The 21,525-nt window shown below is 41.5% G+C and overlaps 1 protein-coding gene across 2 annotated transcripts in view; it reads left to right on the plus strand.

Moving 5' to 3' along the window:
- LOC132380536 (uncharacterized) overlaps positions 1-21,525 on the plus strand; it is an 88,094-nt gene that overhangs the window by 45,523 nt on the left and 21,046 nt on the right. For both annotated transcript variants that reach the window (XM_059949414.1, XM_059949415.1), the window contains 9 exons: positions 1,281-1,595; positions 4,293-4,607; positions 7,305-7,619; positions 9,884-10,177; positions 12,658-12,960; positions 14,583-14,876; positions 15,587-15,880; positions 18,545-18,838; positions 19,517-19,810. In XM_059949414.1, coding sequence (XP_059805397.1) covers positions 1,281-1,595; positions 4,293-4,607; positions 7,305-7,619; positions 9,884-10,177; positions 12,658-12,960; positions 14,583-14,876; positions 15,587-15,880; positions 18,545-18,838; positions 19,517-19,810 — 2,718 coding nt within the window. The remainder of the gene's footprint in view (positions 1-1,280; positions 1,596-4,292; positions 4,608-7,304; positions 7,620-9,883; positions 10,178-12,657; positions 12,961-14,582; positions 14,877-15,586; positions 15,881-18,544; positions 18,839-19,516; positions 19,811-21,525) is intronic.

Raw genomic sequence — 21,525 nt, forward strand, 5'->3', positions numbered from 1 at the left:
ATGGTCGGCTTCAGCAGCACCTCTTCGCTCTTGTATTGGTCAAAATGACCCCAGAGGAGATCCCAATGATCCAAGAAGCTGATGCACTGCCACTCTTCTACACATTCTCATCCACACAGTTATCTGCTAAATCATTCTATTTCTACCAAGACTGACGCATGCCGCTGCAAGTAAAGCTCAATTGCCTGCATGCCAGCCTGCTCTCTAGCTCCTTAAATCTATTATGCGGAAATGTTTTGCCGCAACACACCTGCCTTCTCCCGAAAGCTCTCCTAAATTGCTATTGACGCGATCGGAATTGTCCATTACCCTGGCACCTGGGAGGGAAAAGACCACCCGTGTGTCCCTTCCACAACAACAGTTTTTTGTAATTATTTTCGTTCCGACTGACTATTGTGTGTCCCTTCTCATGCGCACCCGACTCTATCCTTTCCGCAAACGGCCCCATACTCAGTGCGACACACGTGTACTCCCTGTCATTCCCCTGAGAAGTTCTCTCTCGAAAACAGTGTCCAAACAGATACAGTTATTACTCAAAATTACACAGGCAAATTTCATCGACGTGTTAGAGCACAATAACCCTTCATACGACAACATTCTCTCGCTGACGAAAGACGCGTGTGCAATAAATAGTGCAGGTGAATTTAATGCACCACATGCTATTTGAGTTACGATAGTATTGACTGGCATATGGACTGTTGTTAGCGTGTCACCTTGTAAGATTCCTGTGTTAGGAGAGGAGAACTGTAGTATCCACTGACATCTGTCTCTGAAGGGGTGATAATGTTTGAGTACACTCTATTCTTATACATTATAGGAATTTGAGAAAAGAATTCAGACACTTCTTGATTCCGTGTCCCTAATGCACTGCTGTCAGCAGTATGCTTCGATAATCTGCTGGCCTCCTATCAGTCTAACTGCACGCTATCTTCACTCGTTCGTCCTCTGCCCTATCCTGAGCCCATTCTATTCGGTTTCCAATCCCCTGCGATATTTGCATAAATCCTCCCTAACAGCTGGTCGTCACCAAATCGCCTGAAAGCACCTCACGCTCACATAATTGAATGTGTGGCTCCATGACTGTAACATCGACTTCAATAACACACAAAGAGCCTTTAAACTACAGTAAATAGTCCTTTCAAATTACCCTGAGCCAGGTCCTCTTTCGTGTCGAAGAGTCCTTTCAGGAACCTGGTATAGAACTCGGCTGTAAGCGACACTCTGAAAAATACAAGTATCTCTCCGTCTCAGACTGATTTATCCTTTGAATATCATTCCAGATCTCGGGATAAGGCTGGTAGGCGGCAGCGATCGTTGTTCAGGGAGAGTGGAGGTGCGGTACAATTCACAATGGGGAACCGTATGCGACGATGGATGGGGAACAGATGACGCCAACGTTGTCTGCAGACAGTTGGGTTGCCCCTCTGTCGCAACAGCAATATCGAGTTCACGCTTCGGGCAAGGCACCGGGAAGATCTGGATGGATGATGTTGCATGCAATGGAAATGAATCCGCCCTTTGGGAATGTTCCTTCCCAGGGTGGGATAGTCATAACTGCAATCACAGAGGGGATGCGGGAGTGAATTGTACAGACGGTAAGCAATGAACTAAAATCATCTTGGTTCCATTTTCTCACTTTTACCTACCCATAACGGGTAAAATACAAAAGACAGAAATAGACACAGCTGGACTCTGTGTTCTATAAAACTCTATTTTATTAGTAACTACATGAATAAAGTAAAATAACTCAAGAGACGGAAAACGGGTTAGTAAACTATATGCATCTATATAGGTGACTAACTGAAGTTCCCAAGCCTCGCTATCTCATCGGTTTAGGTGAAGCTTTATTACGGTGGTATGGTAATTAATCTGTTAAGTTCAAGAATTTGGTTTGAGTAGAGTTAGAGAGAGAGGAGAGAGAGTTAGAGAGAGAGGAGAGAGAGCGAGAGAGAGAGAGAGAGAGAGAGAGAGAGAGAGAGAGAGAGAGAGAGAGAGAGAGAGAGAGAGAGAGAGAGAGAGAGAGAGAGAGAGAGAGAGAGAGAGAGAGAGCGCATTAGAATGTTGGTTTATCTTCGACCGGTCATCTTTTTTCCATGCTGTGAGTCTTGTCGTGGGTACAGAAAGCTCACCAATTTCCTCCTTGCCTCTGATGTCGTGTGTCTCCTGTGTGTCTTGTCTGTCTGATTACCGAGTCAACTGATGTGCATATTTCTCCAAGTGCAGAAAACGTGCTGTCCATCATATAGCTGCGCTTTTCAGTTTCTAAGGCAACTCACAGTATTTTTGTTGCTTTCTCTCCCTGAAATAGCATAAAAGCTCCTTGCACCCTCTCTCTCTCTCTCTCCCTCTCTCGTTAAAGGAATAGTCCTTTAGATTTCGTCAAACTCACTATTGGGAATAACGAAGGTTTTATTTTTCAATTATTAGGCCATCAACTTGCAATTGTGTGAGTAAAAAGATGTCTACCTATGCACTGATCCACGCATTATAGCGGACAGGGGCAAATTTCATCGACCTGTTAGAGCACAATAACCCTTCATAAAGACTAAATTTTCTCGCTGACATAAGATGCGTGTGCAGTAAATATTGTTGTTGATTCTAATGCACCACATGCGAATTGAGTTACCATACTATTGACTGGTATATGGACTGCGGTTAGCGTGTCACCTTGTAACATTCCCGTGGAGGGAGAGGAGAACTGTAGTATTCACTGACAACTGTTTCTTTAAGGGTGATAATGTGTGAGCCCACTCTATTCTTATAATTTTTAGGTCTTTGAGAACAGTATTCACACATTTTGATTCGGCGTCCTTAATGCACTGATATACACTCTGTTGGCAGCAGTTCGTTTCGATCATCTGCTGGCCCCCTATCAGTCTGACTGCACGTTATATTCACTCGTTCGTCATCTGCCCTATCCTGAGCCGATTCTATTCGGTTTCTAATCCCCTACAACATCCTGTTAAGCTTCCCCATAAAGCTGGTTGTAACCAGAGAGCCTGAATATTGGTCATGGTCGGCTTCAGCAGCACCTCTTCGCTCTTGTATTGGTCAAAATGACCCCAGAGGAGATCCCAATGATCCAAGAAGCTGATGCACTGCCACTCTTCTACACATTCTCATCCACACAGTTATCTGCTAAATCATTCTATTTCTACCAAGACTGACGCATGCCGCTGCAAGTAAAGCTCAATTGCCTGCATGCCAGCCTGCTCTCTAGCTCCTTAAATCTATTATGCGGAAATGTTTTGCCGCAACACACCTGCCTTCTCCCGAAAGCTCTCCTAAATTGCTATTGACGCGATCGGAATTGTCCATTACCCTGGCACCTGGGAGGGAAAAGACCACCCGTGTGTCCCTTCCACAACAACAGTTTTTTGTAATTATTTTCGTTCCGACTGACTATTGTGTGTCCCTTCTCATGCGCACCCGACTCTATCCTTTCCGCAAACGGCCCCATACTCAGTGCGACACACGTGTACTCCCTGTCATTCCCCTGAGAAGTTCTCTCTCGAAAACAGTGTCCAAACAGATACAGTTATTACTCAAAATTACACAGGCAAATTTCATCGACGTGTTAGAGCACAATAACCCTTCATACGACAACATTCTCTCGCTGACGAAAGACGCGTGTGCAATAAATAGTGCAGGTGAATTTAATGCACCACATGCTATTTGAGTTACGACAGTATTGACTGGCATATGGACTGTTGTTAGCGTGTCACCTTGTAAGATTCCTGTGTTAGGAGAGGAGAACTGTAGTATCCACTGACATCTGTCTCTGAAGGGGTGATAATGTTTGAGTACACTCTATTCTTATACATTATAGGAATTTGAGAAAAGAATTCAGACACTTCTTGATTCCGTGTCCCTAATGCACTGCTGTCAGCAGTATGCTTCGATAATCTGCTGGCCTCCTATCAGTCTAACTGCACGCTATCTTCACTCGTTCGTCCTCTGCCCTATCCTGAGCCCATTCTATTCGGTTTCCAATCCCCTGCGATATTTGCATAAATCCTCCCTAACAGCTGGTCGTCACCAAATCGCCTGAAAGCACCTCACGCTCACATAATTGAATGTGTGGCTCCATGACTGTAACATCGACTTCAATAACACACAAAGAGCCTTTAAACTACAGTAAATAGTCCTTTCAAATTACCCTGAGCCAGGTCCTCTTTCGTGTCGAAGAGTCCTTTCAGGAACCTGGTATAGAACTCGGCTGTAAGCGACACTCTGAAAAATACAAGTATCTCTCCGTCTCAGACTGATTTATCCTTTGAATATCATTCCAGATCTCGGGATAAGGCTGGTAGGCGGCAGCGATCGTTGTTCAGGGAGAGTGGAGGTGCGGTACAATTCACAATGGGGAACCGTATGCGACGATGGATGGGGAACAGATGACGCCAACGTTGTCTGCAGACAGTTGGGTTGCCCCTCTGTCGCAACAGCAATATCGAGTTCACGCTTCGGGCAAGGCACCGGGAAGATCTGGATGGATGATGTTGCATGCAATGGAAATGAATCCGCCCTTTGGGAATGTTCCTTCCCAGGGTGGGATAGTCATAACTGCAATCACAGAGAGGATGCGGGAGTGAATTGTACAGACGGTAAGCAATGAACTAAAATCATCTTGGTTCCATTTTCTCACTTTTACCTACCCATAACGGGTAAAATACAAAAGACAGAAATAGACACAGCTGGACTCTGTGTTCTATAAAACTCTATTTTATTAGTAACTACATGAATAAAGTAAAATAACTCAAGAGACGGAAAACGGGTTAGTAAACTATATGCATCTATATAGGTGACTAACTGAAGTTCCCAAGCCTCGCTATCTCATCGGTTTAGGTGAAGCTTTATTACGGTGGTATGGTAATTAATCTGTTAAGTTCAAGAATTTGGTTTGAGTAGAGTTAGAGAGAGAGGAGAGAGAGTTAGAGAGAGAGGAGAGAGAGCGAGAGAGAGAGAGAGAGAGAGAGAGAGAGAGAGAGAGAGAGAGAGAGAGAGAGAGAGAGAGAGAGAGAGAGAGAGAGAGAGAGAGAGAGAGAGAGAGAGAGAGAGAGCGCATTAGAATGTTGGTTTATCTTCGACCGGTCATCTTTTTTCCATGCTGTGAGTCTTGTGGTGGGTACAGAAAGCTCACCAATTTCCTCCTTGCCTCTGATGTCGTGTGTCTCCTGTGTGTCTTGTCTGTCTGATTACCGAGTCAACTGATGTGCATATTTCTCCAAGTGCAGAAAACGTGCTGTCCATCATATAGCTGCGCTTTTCAGTTTCTAAGGCAACTCACAGTATTTTTGTTGCTTTCTCTCCCTGAAATAGCATAAAAGCTCCTTGCACCCTCTCTCTCTCTCTCCCTCTCTCGTTAAAGGAATAGTCCTTTAGATTTCGTCAAACTCACTATTGGGAATAACGAAGGTTTTATTTTTCAATTATTAGGCCATCAACTTGCAATTGTGTGAGTAAAAAGATGTCTACCTATGCACTGATCCACGCATTATAGCGGACAGGGGCAAATTTCATCGACCTGTTAGAGCACAATAACCCTTCATAAAGACTAAATTTTCTCGCTGACATAAGATGCGTGTGCAGTAAATATTGTTGTTGATTCTAATGCACCACATGCGAATTGAGTTACCATACTATTGACTGGTATATGGACTGCGGTTAGCGTGTCACCTTGTAACATTCCCGTGGAGGGAGAGGAGAACTGTAGTATTCACTGACAACTGTTTCTTTAAGGGTGATAATGTGTGAGCCCACTCTATTCTTATAATTTTTAGGTCTTTGAGAACAGTATTCACACATTTTGATTCGGCGTCCTTAATGCACTGATATACACTCTGTTGGCAGCAGTTCGTTTCGATCATCTGCTGGCCCCCTATCAGTCTGACTGCACGTTATATTCACTCGTTCGTCATCTGCCCTATCCTGAGCCGATTCTATTCGGTTTCTAATCCCCTACAACATCCTGTTAAGCTTCCCCATAAAGCTGGTTGTAACCAGAGAGCCTGAATATTGGTCATGGTCGGCTTCAGCAGCACCTCTTCGCTCTTGTATTGGTCAAAATGACCCCAGAGGAGATCCCAATGATCCAAGAAGCTGATGCACTGCCACTCTTCTACACATTCTCATCCACACAGTTATCTGCTAAATCATTCTATTTCTACCAAGACTGACGCATGCCGCTGCAAGTAAAGCTCAATTGCCTGCATGCCAGCCTGCTCTCTAGCTCCTTAAATCTATTATGCGGAAATGTTTTGCCGCAACACACCTGCCTTCTCCCGAAAGCTCTCCTAAATTGCTATTGACGCGATCGGAATTGTCCATTACCCTGGCACCTGGGAGGGAAAAGACCACCCGTGTGTCCCTTCCACAACAACAGTTTTTTGTAATTATTTTCGTTCCGACTGACTATTGTGTGTCCCTTCTCATGCGCACCCGACTCTATCCTTTCCGCAAACGGCCCCATACTCAGTGCGACACACGTGTACTCCCTGTCATTCCCCTGAGAAGTTCTCTCTCGAAAACAGTGTCCAAACAGATACAGTTATTACTCAAAATTACACAGGCAAATTTCATCGACGTGTTAGAGCACAATAACCCTTCATACGACAACATTCTCTCGCTGACGAAAGACGCGTGTGCAATAAATAGTGCAGGTGAATTTAATGCACCACATGCTATTTGAGTTACGATAGTATTGACTGGCATATGGACTGTTGTTAGCGTGTCACCTTGTAAGATTCCTGTGTTAGGAGAGGAGAACTGTAGTATCCACTGACATCTGTCTCTGAAGGGGTGATAATGTTTGAGTACACTCTATTCTTATACATTATAGGAATTTGAGAAAAGAATTCAGACACTTCTTGATTCCGTGTCCCTAATGCACTGCTGTCAGCAGTATGCTTCGATAATCTGCTGGCCTCCTATCAGTCTAACTGCACGCTATCTTCACTCGTTCGTCCTCTGCCCTATCCTGAGCCCATTCTATTCGGTTTCCAATCCCCTGCGATATTTGCATAAATCCTCCCTAACAGCTGGTCGTCACCAAATCGCCTGAAAGCACCTCACGCTCACATAATTGAATGTGTGGCTCCATGACTGTAACATCGACTTCAATAACACACAAAGAGCCTTTAAACTACAGTAAATAGTCCTTTCAAATTACCCTGAGCCAGGTCCTCTTTCGTGTCGAAGAGTCCTTTCAGGAACCTGGTATAGAACTCGGCTGTAAGCGACACTCTGAAAAATACAAGTATCTCTCCGTCTCAGACTGATTTATCCTTTGAATATCATTCCAGATCTCGGGATAAGGCTGGTAGGCGGCAGCGATCGTTGTTCAGGGAGAGTGGAGGTGCGGTACAATTCACAATGGGGAACCGTATGCGACGATGGATGGGGAACAGATGACGCCAACGTTGTCTGCAGACAGTTGGGTTGCCCCTCTGTCGCAACAGCAATATCGAGTTCACGCTTCGGGCAAGGCACCGGGAAGATCTGGATGGATGATGTTGCATGCAATGGAAATGAATCCGCCCTTTGGGAATGTTCCTTCCCAGGGTGGGATAGTCATAACTGCAATCACAGAGAGGATGCGGGAGTGAATTGTACAGACGGTAAGCAATGAACTAAAATCATCTTGGTTCCATTTTCTCACTTTTACCTACCCATAACGGGTAAAATACAAAAGACAGAAATAGACACAGCTGGACTCTGTGTTCTATAAAACTCTATTTTATTAGTAACTACATGAATAAAGTAAAATAACTCAAGAGACGGAAAACGGGTTAGTAAACTATATGCATCTATATAGGTGACTAACTGAAGTTCCCAAGCCTCGCTATCTCATCGGTTTAGGTGAAGCTTTATTACGGTGGTATGGTAATTAATCTGTTAAGTTCAAGAATTTGGTTTGAGTAGAGTTAGAGAGAGAGGAGAGAGAGTTAGAGAGAGAGGAGAGAGAGCGAGAGAGAGAGAGAGAGAGAGAGAGAGAGAGGAGAGAGAGAGAGAGAGAGAGAGAGAGAGAGAGAGAGAGAGAGAGAGAGAGAGAGAGAGAGAGAGAGAGAGCGCATTAGAATGTTGGTTTATCTTCGACCGGTCATCTTTTTTCCATGCTGTGAGTCTTGTCGTGGGTACAGAAAGCTCACCAATTTCCTCCTTGCCTCTGATGTCGTGTGTCTCCTGTGTGTCTTGTCTGTCTGATTACCGAGTCAACTGATGTGCATATTTCTCCAAGTGCAGAAAACGTGCTGTCCATCATATAGCTGCGCTTTTCAGTTTCTAAGGCAACTCACAGTATTTTTGTTGCTTTCTCTCCCTGAAATAGCATAAAAGCTCCTTGCACCCTCTCTCTCTCTCTCCCTCTCTCGTTAAAGGAATAGTCCTTTAGATTTCGTCAAACTCACTATTGGGAATAACGAAGGTTTTATTTTTCAATTATTAGGCCATCAACTTGCAATTGTGTGAGTAAAAAGATGTCTACCTATGCACTGATCCACGCATTATAGCGGACAGGGGCAAATTTCATCGACCTGTTAGAGCACAATAACCCTTCATAAAGACTAAATTTTCTCGCTGACAATATCGCAGTAAATATCGTAGTTGATTCTAATGCACCGCATGCGAGTTGAGTTACGATACTCTTGACTGGTATATGGACTACTGTTATCATGTCAATCGTAACATTCCTGTGTATGGAGAGGAGAACAGTAGTGTTCACTTACATCTGTCTCTATTGGTGTGATAATGTGTGAGTTCACAGTTTCATATTTTACAGGACTTTCAGAGCAGTATTCTGACACTTTTTGATACTGCGTCCCTAATGCATTGATATACGCTCTGTTGGCAGAAGTTTGTTTCGATCATCCGTTGCCGTCCTAATAGTCTGACTGCTCGCTATATTTAATTATTCGTCCTCTGCCCTATCCTGAGCCCGTTGTATTCGGAATGTACTCCTCTGCAACATTCGGTTAAACTCTCCACAAACATGGTAGTAAACAGTGCAATCTCTAGCACTTTAAATCCATTCTGCGGAAATTCTTTGCACCAACACATCTGCCTGCTCCCGCACACTCTACGAAATACTGTAGTCACGACAGGAATTGTCCATTGAACTTGCACCTGCAAGAGAAATAAAAACCCGCGTGTCCCTTTAAGATCAACAGAATTTTATTTTCGATACAGCTGCCTATTGAGTGTCCCTTCGCATCCGCCCCCGATACATTCGCCTCCCAGCTGTCCTGTTAGCGTACTTGTCGCAGGTCAGTTAGACACAACGGGACTGTTGCATTTCGTTTGAGGTAAAGAACTTAACGCATTTAACACGATGAAGATGAAAATGATTCCTAATATAAAGCAGTATCAGCAATACACCGCCCTGTTTACTGGAAAGCTAGCGATATTTTATTGCCCTTATTAAGTTCCTCTCTTTTTTTCGTCTCGGTAAGTCATCACTATATGCAGATAGCAGCGTAGCTCTTCATTTACAGGGGAAAAAAACATCATAAACAAAGAGCGCCGAGTGTCTTCACCTGGGTTGTAATCTTCTCTGTTCAGAAGGGATAAATTATGCGGCACTTGGTCAAAAATTCGAGACGATGAACTCAGGTATTCACCACATATTCACATTTCAATTATGGTTATGGAATTCAGGGTCTCCCTGGTACGAAAAGCCCAGATGATACTTGCCTACATTTTACTTTATCGCAAGTATATCACTGAATTTATTTGCGTAAGTGTTGTTTGTGAATTAGGTGCATAGAAATATGGCGTGACAGATTGTTTACAAAGAATTGTAGAGTTGTAGAGTTTTATTTTGATATTATAATTTCCTTTCTTAATCACTATCCATGAAAATGATAATGCCATATTTTTATTTCAGATCTTCCGCCACCACCGCAAATGTCCTTATTTCCGGAATACCCTGTGTATGTGCCAGGGGAATCTATCACTATCACTTGCACTGCTGCCCGTGCCGATAAAGCAGGCCAGTTTCAGTTAACAAAGGACGGTGTTCCTCTCATCAACAGCACCGGGATACAAAGGAAGTTCACGTATCACATTCAACACGTGAGCACGTCCAGAGCTGGCAATTACACCTGCGTAATGTCGACGCATGTCTCCGGTCGATGGATCGAGACACCAGCCAGCCATCCTATTAGCATACATGTCACAGGTCAGTCAGACACATGGCGAATATAGTGTTAAGTCTGAAGTAAACAAATTAGGGCATTTATTATGATGGAGATATGAAATTAATTATCTGTTACCACGGTAACTAAAACTCACCTGCAAAAGCTGATAATATTTCTTTGCCGTTCATTAATTCATCGATCAGCCAATACATTATCTATGTTTGAGCGTGGTTTCATTTTACGTTCGAGATGGACATTTTAAGAAGTACTTCGTCAAAAATGCATTTTTGCCAACTCCCTTCATCTCTCCAAATCGATCATTATGCTTAGCTGTATGCTGAAGTGAAGATATCTTGTAATATGTCTCTGAGGATATTCAACAATATATGGCGTTTAATTTACGTGTACAGAATTTAGCGTTCTCCCTGCACTAACTCTGTTCATGAAAAAATAATAGTACTTGCTTTTGTCCCGATATTATGGCATCTGTACATTTGTGGTTACTGTGTTTCATGGAATAAGCATGTAAAGCTTTTCAGCAGACAAAGGCTTCAGATATTTTTGGCGACTATATTTCTAACTCTTTAAAATAATTCACAAATATAAATATAAAGAAAAGCACTACCTTAGAATATCTAGTAGAAAACACAAGGGCGGTAAGGTAGTGTAGCGGTGAGCATGAAGATGTCCTTACTTCTCTCCGTGACAGCGTATTTTTTGCTCTGTGCGATCCGGTTCCACGCACATTCCAAAGAAGTGCCGGACAGGATTAGTAACGTTCTGCATGCAATATTGTCGTTGGCACCGCAGCGAGACTTGTGGCTGCCCCCAGTACAATCGTCTCCAACGACTCATTTTACTGTATGCTTCCTTGTACTTGGTTGACAAGTGAAGGTGACATTGATCCCTTTGTCTCTTCTCCTTCCCATGGTATGTGAGATGGGAATTGCGCAAGTGATGAGTCATTTCAAGAATGAATGATGCCCTAAAGTAACAAACAAGATTTAGACATTATATCTTTGATTAAAATCACTACTCATTCGTTTCAGCTCATTCATTTGTTTTGCACGCAACTTCCCCGTGTACCCTCTGGTTTTGAGAACAACCCATTAACTTTATTATCGTACCTTTTCATGTATTTTGATTTCATATCCCTGGGATAGCAGGACTCCCGCACTACAGGGACTGTTGTGGTGCCTGATCTTTAGATTTTCCAGTCTTTATCAAGCATCCATAATCAGCACCATTGCCCACTGGCAATTTGCTGATGCACCGAAGCGAAATAAAATCTGCCAATAACCCGTTGAGGAAACAATACGTGTGTGAGACAGAAAACTTTGAGTTTAAATCGGGAAATGTCTGCCTACTGAGCTTAGCGACGACAGGGGAGAGAAAAGTACTGCCAAACCAATACGTAATATAATTTATATCGATTGACCCCGTCCGTCTTAGTTTTAAAAAGTTGCAACATAATTAGAAAATTAAAAAAAAACTAGTGAAGCACACAGAATTGAAGAAAGTACCAGCAGGCGCAAGATATAAGGATAAACTTCTCAGAATTGAATACGATCATGCTTCTTGTACACTTATCTTAACTCTGTTTCCACGTTCAGATCCTAACGGACTCAGATCTCAACGTTTTCAATCATTTATCATCACCTTAAAATATTGAACGATGAAATGCAAATCACCCCTTTTCTTCTGAATTCCATTGAAAACGGATTCAAATCTTTGAACCTCTGTCATTGGCCTGGTAACTGCCGCGGTGTTTCCGTCGAATTCAGTACTATTTATTTACAAATATTTATGAATGGATCACATACAATCAGATTCAGGTTTATTATTAGACAAGCACCGTTTGAGTTCTTACTGGCGTGGGTAAAACCGATCTCCATTACTCTGAACGGATTTTAAAAGCTGCAGTCTCACGACCCGACTTCATTAAAACTCATCTTCACTGTATGTCTTTCCTGCGTAGTTCATCCTCTTTTGTGCATAGTATCTTTCTTCCACCATTTTGTAGTCCTTCTCTTTGCTGCAAATATCTGCAAAAAAACTGAACAACAGGGATTAATATAATAATATGCTCGTTCTTTTACAAAACTTTTATTTTAAATATGGGCATATCTGTCAGAGAAGAAAGTTACGAAGTGCCATTTACTCCAAGCATAAGAGCAAAGGGAAAGTTATTTTTCGTTAATTCCTGCTCCTTCATAACAGAACGTTGAATTCGGTTTCAGGTTACGTGGATTTTCTGGTGTAGTCTGTTTTGTCATATGCTTTTGTGATATCATTCTGGAGGAACGTTGTCTCAGTTTTTTTACTGCATTGCATTTGTGGTTTCTAAATGACAGTAAACTAAATCTGAATCTGAATATGTGGTGTTTGTTAAGTAGTTAGTCCAACATGCCACCTCATGCTGTGTTTCCACCAATAAATCAATGCAGCCGTAGATGAGGAAGAATACTCCTTTCGTTGGACACGCAATCATAGCAATTCTTCTGCACGTCTCTCGTTTCAGATGCTCCCTCTCGACCCAAAATCTACAAGAGCCCTGATCTTTCCGTCTATGTGCCAGGGGAAACAATTAACATAACATGTGTTGCCGGACATCCAATTGAAAATGGGCTGCTTCAGTTAACGAAAGACTCAGCTCCACTCATGAACAGCAGTGAACACCAAGATCAACAACGAGGTGTCAGTTATATCATAGAATATGTGAGCAAAAGTATAGCCGGCGTCTACGCCTGCGTGCTGCAGACTCAAATATCTGGTCGACAGCTAATTTCGCCTTATAGCCAACCTGTTCATGTTATAGTCACAGGTTAGTGACACGATTTATTTTTGTAATTGTCCGGTGGTATTTGCTCATTGAACGTAATCTAATACAACGGAAGAAACTGGAATTTGATCCACAGTGTTCCAGCGAAATAGTTACGTTACTTATCGAATGTCCAGCTAAATTAACCCTCTTTCTCGTTAGAATGTACATATCGTTTGATATCCTGCCTGATTAAATGCTCAAAAGACTCTAGAATGTCATTATCATATTTAGCTCAATCCTTATTCTCCAGCATTAGGCAACATAAACGAAACTCTATGCCTAAAATGTGGACACCACTGTTTATAATTTCCTATTCTCGCCTTAAATACAAGCCCTCTAATATGAGAGACCTCAATCCTAGAAAAACGAAATCACTGGATATATGTTCACTTTATGAATCGCATAACTTATAAATAACTACCAGATCTACCACCTCAACAATTAGATTTCCCCTTCCTGGCTGTCACCTAGCTTTGCATCGTAGGGGTATCTACCACTCTATGTCAGTGTTATCACACATTCAGTACCTTGAATGATAGCGTGTTCATCCAGCTCCAGCGAAGCGCTGCAAGCCGCAGCTGGATTCACGTCCTGCGCGTGTAGTATTCTAGGACACAGGGGGTCTCCAGCCTTCCGGCATCCATCAGCAGAAGAATTCTGCTGCCTTTTCTGGCGCATCTGCTGCTCCAAATGAGCAAATATAAAGAAGGAATAGCAATACGTATACAGTTGGAGAAATATAATGTACCTGCAGATTTTCTTTTCAGTTTCTTAACCGTAATAAAGCCACTAAGAGTAAATACTCAAAATCCCCAGTCTACAACTGCCTAATTCAACGATGACGTCCTCTACGTGCTAATTCTTTATTACAATTTGTTCTTGCCAATCAGTCACGATCGCTGATCGACCAATGTTCGAAATAACAAAAAGCCTTAACTCGATGCCTGATGTATGACATAATATGATTGTAAATAAAGCATATGACATCCCTGCCCTTATTAGTCAATGATTTCAGTTCAAAGGTTCTAAACCTATGCTGCAAATTTACAAAACTGTGGATTTGCCGCCTCTGGAGTTGTAGTTTTATTTCAAATGTGGGCATGCAAGTCAATCTCCTTTTGGCGCTATATTCCCCAGAGAGTTTCTGTGTATATTGGACGACGAACACTTGCGTGCGTTACTTTTATTGCATGCAAGTAAACTATTGAAATTGCTTAGATACGTGGCAGTTTTACAGTTACGTCGGATAACATTGTGATGTAACTCTCTGTTTCTTACTCTCCTCCATAACCCTCAACTCTGTTGCCGCATAGACCGATGGCTACAATTCAGTCTGTCAAGATGTCCGCATGTGTAGTCCATCTTCGAAGATTTATCGATTCCCAGGGATCAGGTCTTTGTAGCTTCTATTGGGTTTTGCTCTTGGTCTGAGGATTTTCGGGATGTTCATCTCCAAATCTCCTCTCGTTGCAGCCGGTTTTGGTACAGTTCATTCAGGACTTTCAGATATATATTGTGGCAACAAGATACTTTACAGTTGAAAGAGTTCAATTATGTTATTTTATACTTGGCCTTCAGTATAAAAATTTCTGCAAATATTCGCTTTGAATTTACCATTGCAGATCTTCCGCCTCCAGCCGATATCTCACTGACTCCGGAGCTCCCAGTGTATGTGACAGGAGAATCGATCAATATCACCTGCAATGCTGCGCGTTCTGAGATTCTTGGGCATTTCCAGTTGATGAAGGACTCCGTCACTCTCTACAACAGCACCAGAAATCAAGGGGACTTGACCTACCGCATTCAGCACGTATCCGAGTCCACAAGGGGCAACTACACGTGTGTAAGGATGTCGCAGATCTCCGGTCGATGGATACATTCACCTCCCAGCCGTCCTGTTAGCCTAATTGTCGCAGGTCAGTTAGACTGACTGGACTGTTAGAGTGACGGGTCAGTTAGACTGACGGGCCTGTTGCATTTCGTTTGAGGTAAAGAACTTAGCACATTTAACACAATGAAGATGAAAATAATCGTAATGTGCAGCAGTATTCGCAATTCACCGCCCAGTTTATGGAAAGCTGGTGATATTTTATTGACCTTATTAAGTTCCTGTCTTTTCGTCTCAATAAATCATCACTATATGCAGATAGCAGCGTTGATCCTCATTTACAAGGAGGAAAAATCGTTATAAACAAAGAGCGCCGAGTGTCTTCACCTGGGTTGTAATCTTCTCTGTTCTGAATATATAAATTATGCGGCACTTGGTCGAAAATTCCAGACGACGAACTCGTTTTCAACTGTAGAACTTGAAAAGTCATATATAAGCATTTGTAGAACGTCTTCGAGAAGCTACACCACTTATTCGTATTTTAATTATGGTTATGGAGTTCAGTGTCCTCCTGGTACGAAAAGCGCAGATGGCACTTGCCCACATTGTTTTTTTTTATCGCAAGTAAATCACTGAAATTGTTTACGTACATGCTGTTTCTGAGTTAGGTTCATAGAACTATGGCACGACAGATTGTTTAACAAGAATTATTTTACAATTCTAGAGTTTTATTTTGATATTATAATTTCCATTTTAATCACTATTTATGAAAATGACAATGTGATATTTTTATTTCAGACCTTCCGCCACCACCGCAAATTTCCTTATTTCCGGTATATCCTGTGTATGTTTTGGGGGAATCTATCACTATCACTTGCACTGCTGCCCGTGCTGATGCAGCTGGCCAGTTTCAGTTGACAAAAGACGGTGTTCCTCTCATGAACAGCACCGGAATACAAAGGGAGTTCACTTATCACATTCAACACGTGAGCAAGTCCAGAGCTGGCAATTACACGTGCGTCATGTCGACGCATGTCTCCGGTCGATGGATCCAGACACCAGCCAGCCATCCTATTAGCATATATGTCACAGGTCAGTCAGACACATCGCGAATGTAGTGATTAGTCTGAGATAAACCAATTAGGGCATTTATTATGATGGAGATATGAAATTAATTATCTGTTACAACGATAACTATAACTCACCTTGAAAGCTGATGATATTTCTTTGTCGTTCATTAATTCATCGATCAACCACCGCAATATCCATTTTTGAGCGTGGTTTCATTCTACGTTCGAGATGGGCATTTTATGCATTTTTGCCAACTTCCTTCATCTCTCCAAATCGATCATTATGTGTAGCTGTTTACTGAACTGTAGATATCTTGTGATATTTATTTGAGGATATTCAACAATATATAGCGTTTAATTTACGTGTACAGAATTTAGCGTTCTCCCAGCACTAACTGTTCATGAAAAAAATATTAGTTCTTGCGTTTGTCCACATATTATGGCATCTGTACATTTGTGGGTACTGTGTTTCATGGAATAAGCATGTATAGCTTTTCAGCAGAGAAAGGCTTCAGATATTTTTGGCGACTATATTTCTAAATCTTTAAAATAATTCAGAAATAAAAATATAAAGAAAAGCACTACCTTAGAATATCTAGTAGAAAACACAAGGGCGGCAAGGTAGTGTAGCGGTTAGCATGAAGATGTCCTTACTTCTCTCCGAGACCGTGTGTTTTTTGTTTTGTGCGATCCTGTTCCACGCACATTCCAAAAAAGTACTGGATAGGATTAGTAACGTTCTGCATAGAATATTGTCGTTGGCATCGTAGCGAGACTTGCAGCTGCCCCCAGTACAATCGTCGCCAACGACGCATTTTTACTGTATGCTTCCTTGTACTTCGTTGACAAGTGAAGGTGACATTGATCCCTTTGTCTCTTCTCCTTCCCATGATACGTGAGATGGAAATTGCGCCAGGAATAAGACATTTCAAGAATGAATGATGCATTAAAGTAACAAACAAGATTGAGACATTATATCTTTGATTAAAATCACTGCTCATTCATTTCAGCTCATTCATTTGTTTTGCACGCAACTTCCTCGTGTACCCTCTGACATTGAGAACAATTCATTAACTTTATTATTGTACCTTTTCATGTATTTTGATTGCATATCCCTGGTATAGCAGGACTCCCGCACTACAGGGACTGTTGTGGTGCCTGATCTTTAGATTTTACAGTGTTTATAAAGCAACCATAATCAGCGCCATTGCCCACTGGCAATTTGCTGATGCACCGAAGCGAAATAAAATCTGCCAATAACCCGTTGAGGAAACAATACGTGTGTGAGACAGAAAACATTGAGTTTAAATCTGGAAATGTCTGCCTTCTGAGCTTAGCGACGACAGGGGAGAGAAAAGTACTGCCAAACCAATACGTAATATAATTTATATCGATTGACCCCGTCCGTCTTAGTTTTTATAAGTTGCAACATAATTAGAAAATAACAAAAACTGGTGAAACATACAGAAATTGAAGACAATACCAGCAGGCGCAGGATATAAGGTCCGGATAAACTTCTCAGAATTGAATACGATCATGTTTCTTGTACACATATCTTAAATCTGTTTCCAAGTTCAGATCCTAACGGGCTCAGATCTCAAAGATTTCAATCATGTATCAGCATCTTAAAATATTGAACAATGAAATGCAAATCACACCTTTTTTCTGAATTCCATTGAAAACGGATTCAAATCTTTGAACATCTCTCATTGGCTTGGTAACTGTCGTAGTGTTTGCGTCGAATTCAGTACTATTTATTTACAACTATTTATGAATGGATCACATACAATCATATTCAGGATTATTATTAGACAAGTACGGTATGAGTTCTTACTGGCGTAGGTAAAACCGATCTCCATTACTCTGAAAGGATTTTAAAAGCTGCAGACTCACGACCCGCCCTCATTACCACTCATCATCTCTGTATGTCGTTTTTGCGTAGTTCATTCTCTTTTGTGCATAGTATCTTCCTTCCACCCTTTTGATGTCCTTCTCTTTGCTGCAAATATCTGCAAAACAACTGAATCACAGGGATTAATATAATAATATGCATGTTCTTTTATATTACTTTTACTTTAGTTTGGGCATATCTGTCAGAGAAGAAAGTTACGAAGTGCCATTTACTCCACGCATAACAGCAAAGGGAAAGTAATTTTTCGTTAATTCCAGCTCCTTCATAACTGAACGTTGAATTCGGTTTCAGGTTATATGAATTTTCTGGTGTAGTCTGTTTTGTCATATGCTTTTGTGATATCATTCTGTAGGGACGAGGTCTCATTTTTTTACTGCATCGCATTTGTGGTTTCTAAATGACAATAAACTGAATCTGAATCTGTGGTGTTTGTTAAGTCGTTAGTCCAACATGTCACCTCATGCTGTGTTTCCACCAATAAATCAATGCAGCAGTATATGAGGAAGAATACTCCTTTCCTTGAACACGCAATCAAAGCAATTCTTCTGCACGTCTCTCGTTTCAGATGCTCCCTCTCGACCCAAAATCCTGATCTTTCCGTCTATGTCCCAGGGGAAACAATCAATTTAACATGCGTTGTCGGACATCCTATTGAAAATGGGCTGCTTCAGTTAACAAAATACTTACAGTTGAATGAGTTCAATTATGTTATTGTATGCTTGGCCTTCAGTATAAAAATCTCTGCAAATATTCGCTTTGAATTTACCATTGCAGATCTTCCGCCTCCAGCCGATATCTCACTGACTCCGGAGCTCCCAGTGTATGTGACAGGGGAATCGATCAATATCACCTGCAATGCTACACGTTCTGAGAAACTTGGGCATTTACATTTGGTGAAGGACTCCGTCACTCTCTACAACAGCACCGGAAACCAAGTGGACTTGACCTATCGCATTCAGCACGTATCCAAATCCACAAGAGGCAATTACACGTGTGTAAGGATGATGCAGATCTCCGGTCGATGGATACATTCACCTCCCAGCCGTCCTGTTAGCCTAATTGTCGCAGGTCAGTTAGACACAACGGGACTGTTGCATTTCGTTTGAGGTAAAGAACTTAGCAAATTTAACACGATGAAACTGGAAAATAATCGTAATGTACAGCAGTATTCGCAATTCACCGCCCGGTTTATGGAAAGCTAGCGATATTTTATTGACCTTATTAAGTTCCTCTCTTTTCGTCTCAATAAATCATCACTATGTGCAGATAGCAGCATTGATCCTCATTTACATGGGAGAAAAATCGTTATAAACAAAGAGCACCGAGTGTCTTCACCTGGGTTGTAATCTTCTCTGTTCGGGATCTATAAATTATGCGGCACTTGGTCGAAAATTCCAGACGACGAACTCGTTTTCATCTGCAGAACTTGAAAATTCATATATAAGCATTTGTAGAACGTCTTCGAGAAGCTTTACCACTGATTCGTATTTTAATTATGGTTATGGAATTCAGTGTCTTCCTGGTACGAAAAGTCCAGATGGCACTTGCCCACATTGTTTTTTTTTATCGCAAGTAAATCACTGAAATTGTTTACGTACATGCTGTTTCTGAGTTAGGTTCATAGAACTATGGCGCGACAGATTGTTTAACAAGAATTATTTTACAATTCTAGAGCTTTATTTTGATATTATAGTTTCCATTTTAATCACTATTTATGAAAATGACAAAGTGATATTTTTATTTCAGACCTTCTGCCACCACCGCAAATTTCCTTATTTCCGGAATATCCTGTGTATGTGTTGGGGGAATCCATCACTATCACTTGCACTGCTGCCCGTGCTGATGCAGCTGGCCAGTCCCAGTTGACAAAAGACGGTGTTCCTCTCATGAACAGCACCGGAATACAAAGGGAGTTCACTTATCACATTCAACACGTGAGCAAGTCCAGAGCTGGCAATTACACCTGCGTCATGTCGACGCATGTCTCCGGTCGATGGATCCAGACACCAGCCAGCCATGCTATTAGCATATATGTCACAGGTCAGTCAGACACATCGCAAATGTAGTGATTATTCTGAAGTAAACAAATTAGGGCATTTATTATGATGGAAATATGAAATTAATTATCTGTTACCACGGCAACTATAACTCACCTAGAAATCTGATGACATTTCTTTGCCTTTCATTAATTCATCGATCAGCCAATACAATATCCAGTTTTGGAGCGTAGTTTCATTCTACTTTCGAGATGGACATTTTAAGAAGTACTTGCTCAAAAATGCATTTTTGAGAACTTCCTTCATCTCTCTCAAATCGAGCATTATGCGTAGCTGTATGCTGAACTGTAGATATCTTGTGATATTTCTCTGAAGATATTCAACAATATATACCGTTTAATTTACGTGTACAGAATTTAGCGTTCTCCCAGCACTAATTCGGTTCATGAAAAATTATTAGTACTTGCTTTTGTCCTGATATTATGGCAACTGTACATTTGTGGGCACTGTGTTTCATGGAATAAGCATGTATTACTTTTCAACAGATAAAGTCTTCAGATATTTTTGGCGACTATATTTCTAATTCTTTAAAATGATTCACGAATAAAAATATAAAGAAAAGCATGACCCTAGTATATCTAGTAGAAAAACACAAGGGCTGCAAATAGTGTACCGGTTAGACTGAGGATGTCTTTAGTTCTCTCCGTGACCGTGTTTGTTTTTTTTTGTGCGATCCGGTTCCGACGCACATTCCAAAGAAGCACCGGATAGGATTAGTAACTTCATGCATACAATATTGTTGTTGGAATCGTAGCGAGACGCATGGCTGCCCCCAGTACAATTGTCGCCAACGACGCATTTTAATGTATGCATCCTTGTACTTCGTTGACAAGTGAAGGTGACATTTAACTCTTTGTCTCTTCTCCTTCCCGTGGAACGTGAGATGGAAAATGAGCAGAGAATGAGTCTGTTCAAGAATGAATGACGCCCTGAAGTAACAAACAAGATTGAGACATCACATCTTTGATTCAACTCACTGCTCATTCATTTCAGCTCCCAATAATACATAATAATTCTTTCAACTTGCTTTTTTATGACAGCTGATTTATTCCAACGATAATACTGTTGAGGTTTCTTTGGGGAGCTACAGATTCATAGTGTAAGGTAATGGACAAACTCTGCATAATATTCCACGTGTATATTCATCATTTCCACCCTATATTGATAAACAATTTCTTCTTGAAATCAAACGTATTCCAAACTTACCATTGCATTAAGGTACCTGCTAGTTTAGTCAGCCTTAATGTAGACGGGTTGTATCCAATTCCTCAAGAACTGACGGTGAGATGAACTGTTACCCTCACACAGTCGCTGATGACATAAGGAAATACATCTACATATCCTATCTTTTCGGTTATTCGCTCTCCTACTAAAATCACTCGGAGTCCTAATTATCCGACCTATGTACTTCGTGAAGCAATCAACATTACGTGCATAGTTGGACGACACGGAGAATTTGGGCTACTTCAAGTAACGAAAGATATCGTCCCTATCCTCAAGAGCACTGAAACCAATCAGTCGTCACCTATTTCACGAGAGAGCAGAATTATAACATAGCAGGAGACTATGCACATGTCTTGCTGTTGCAATTATCCGGTTGATGGATACGTTCCTCTGACGGCCTATTCATGTAAATGTCACTGGTGTGTAAGAAAATTAATGCATATGCACTTGTCGATGGCATTAGAGTAGCATTAA

The sequence above is a fragment of the Hypanus sabinus genome, chromosome 24 (genome assembly GCF_030144855.1).
Source record: "Hypanus sabinus isolate sHypSab1 chromosome 24, sHypSab1.hap1, whole genome shotgun sequence".
NCBI lineage: Eukaryota > Metazoa > Chordata > Chondrichthyes > Myliobatiformes > Dasyatidae > Hypanus > Hypanus sabinus.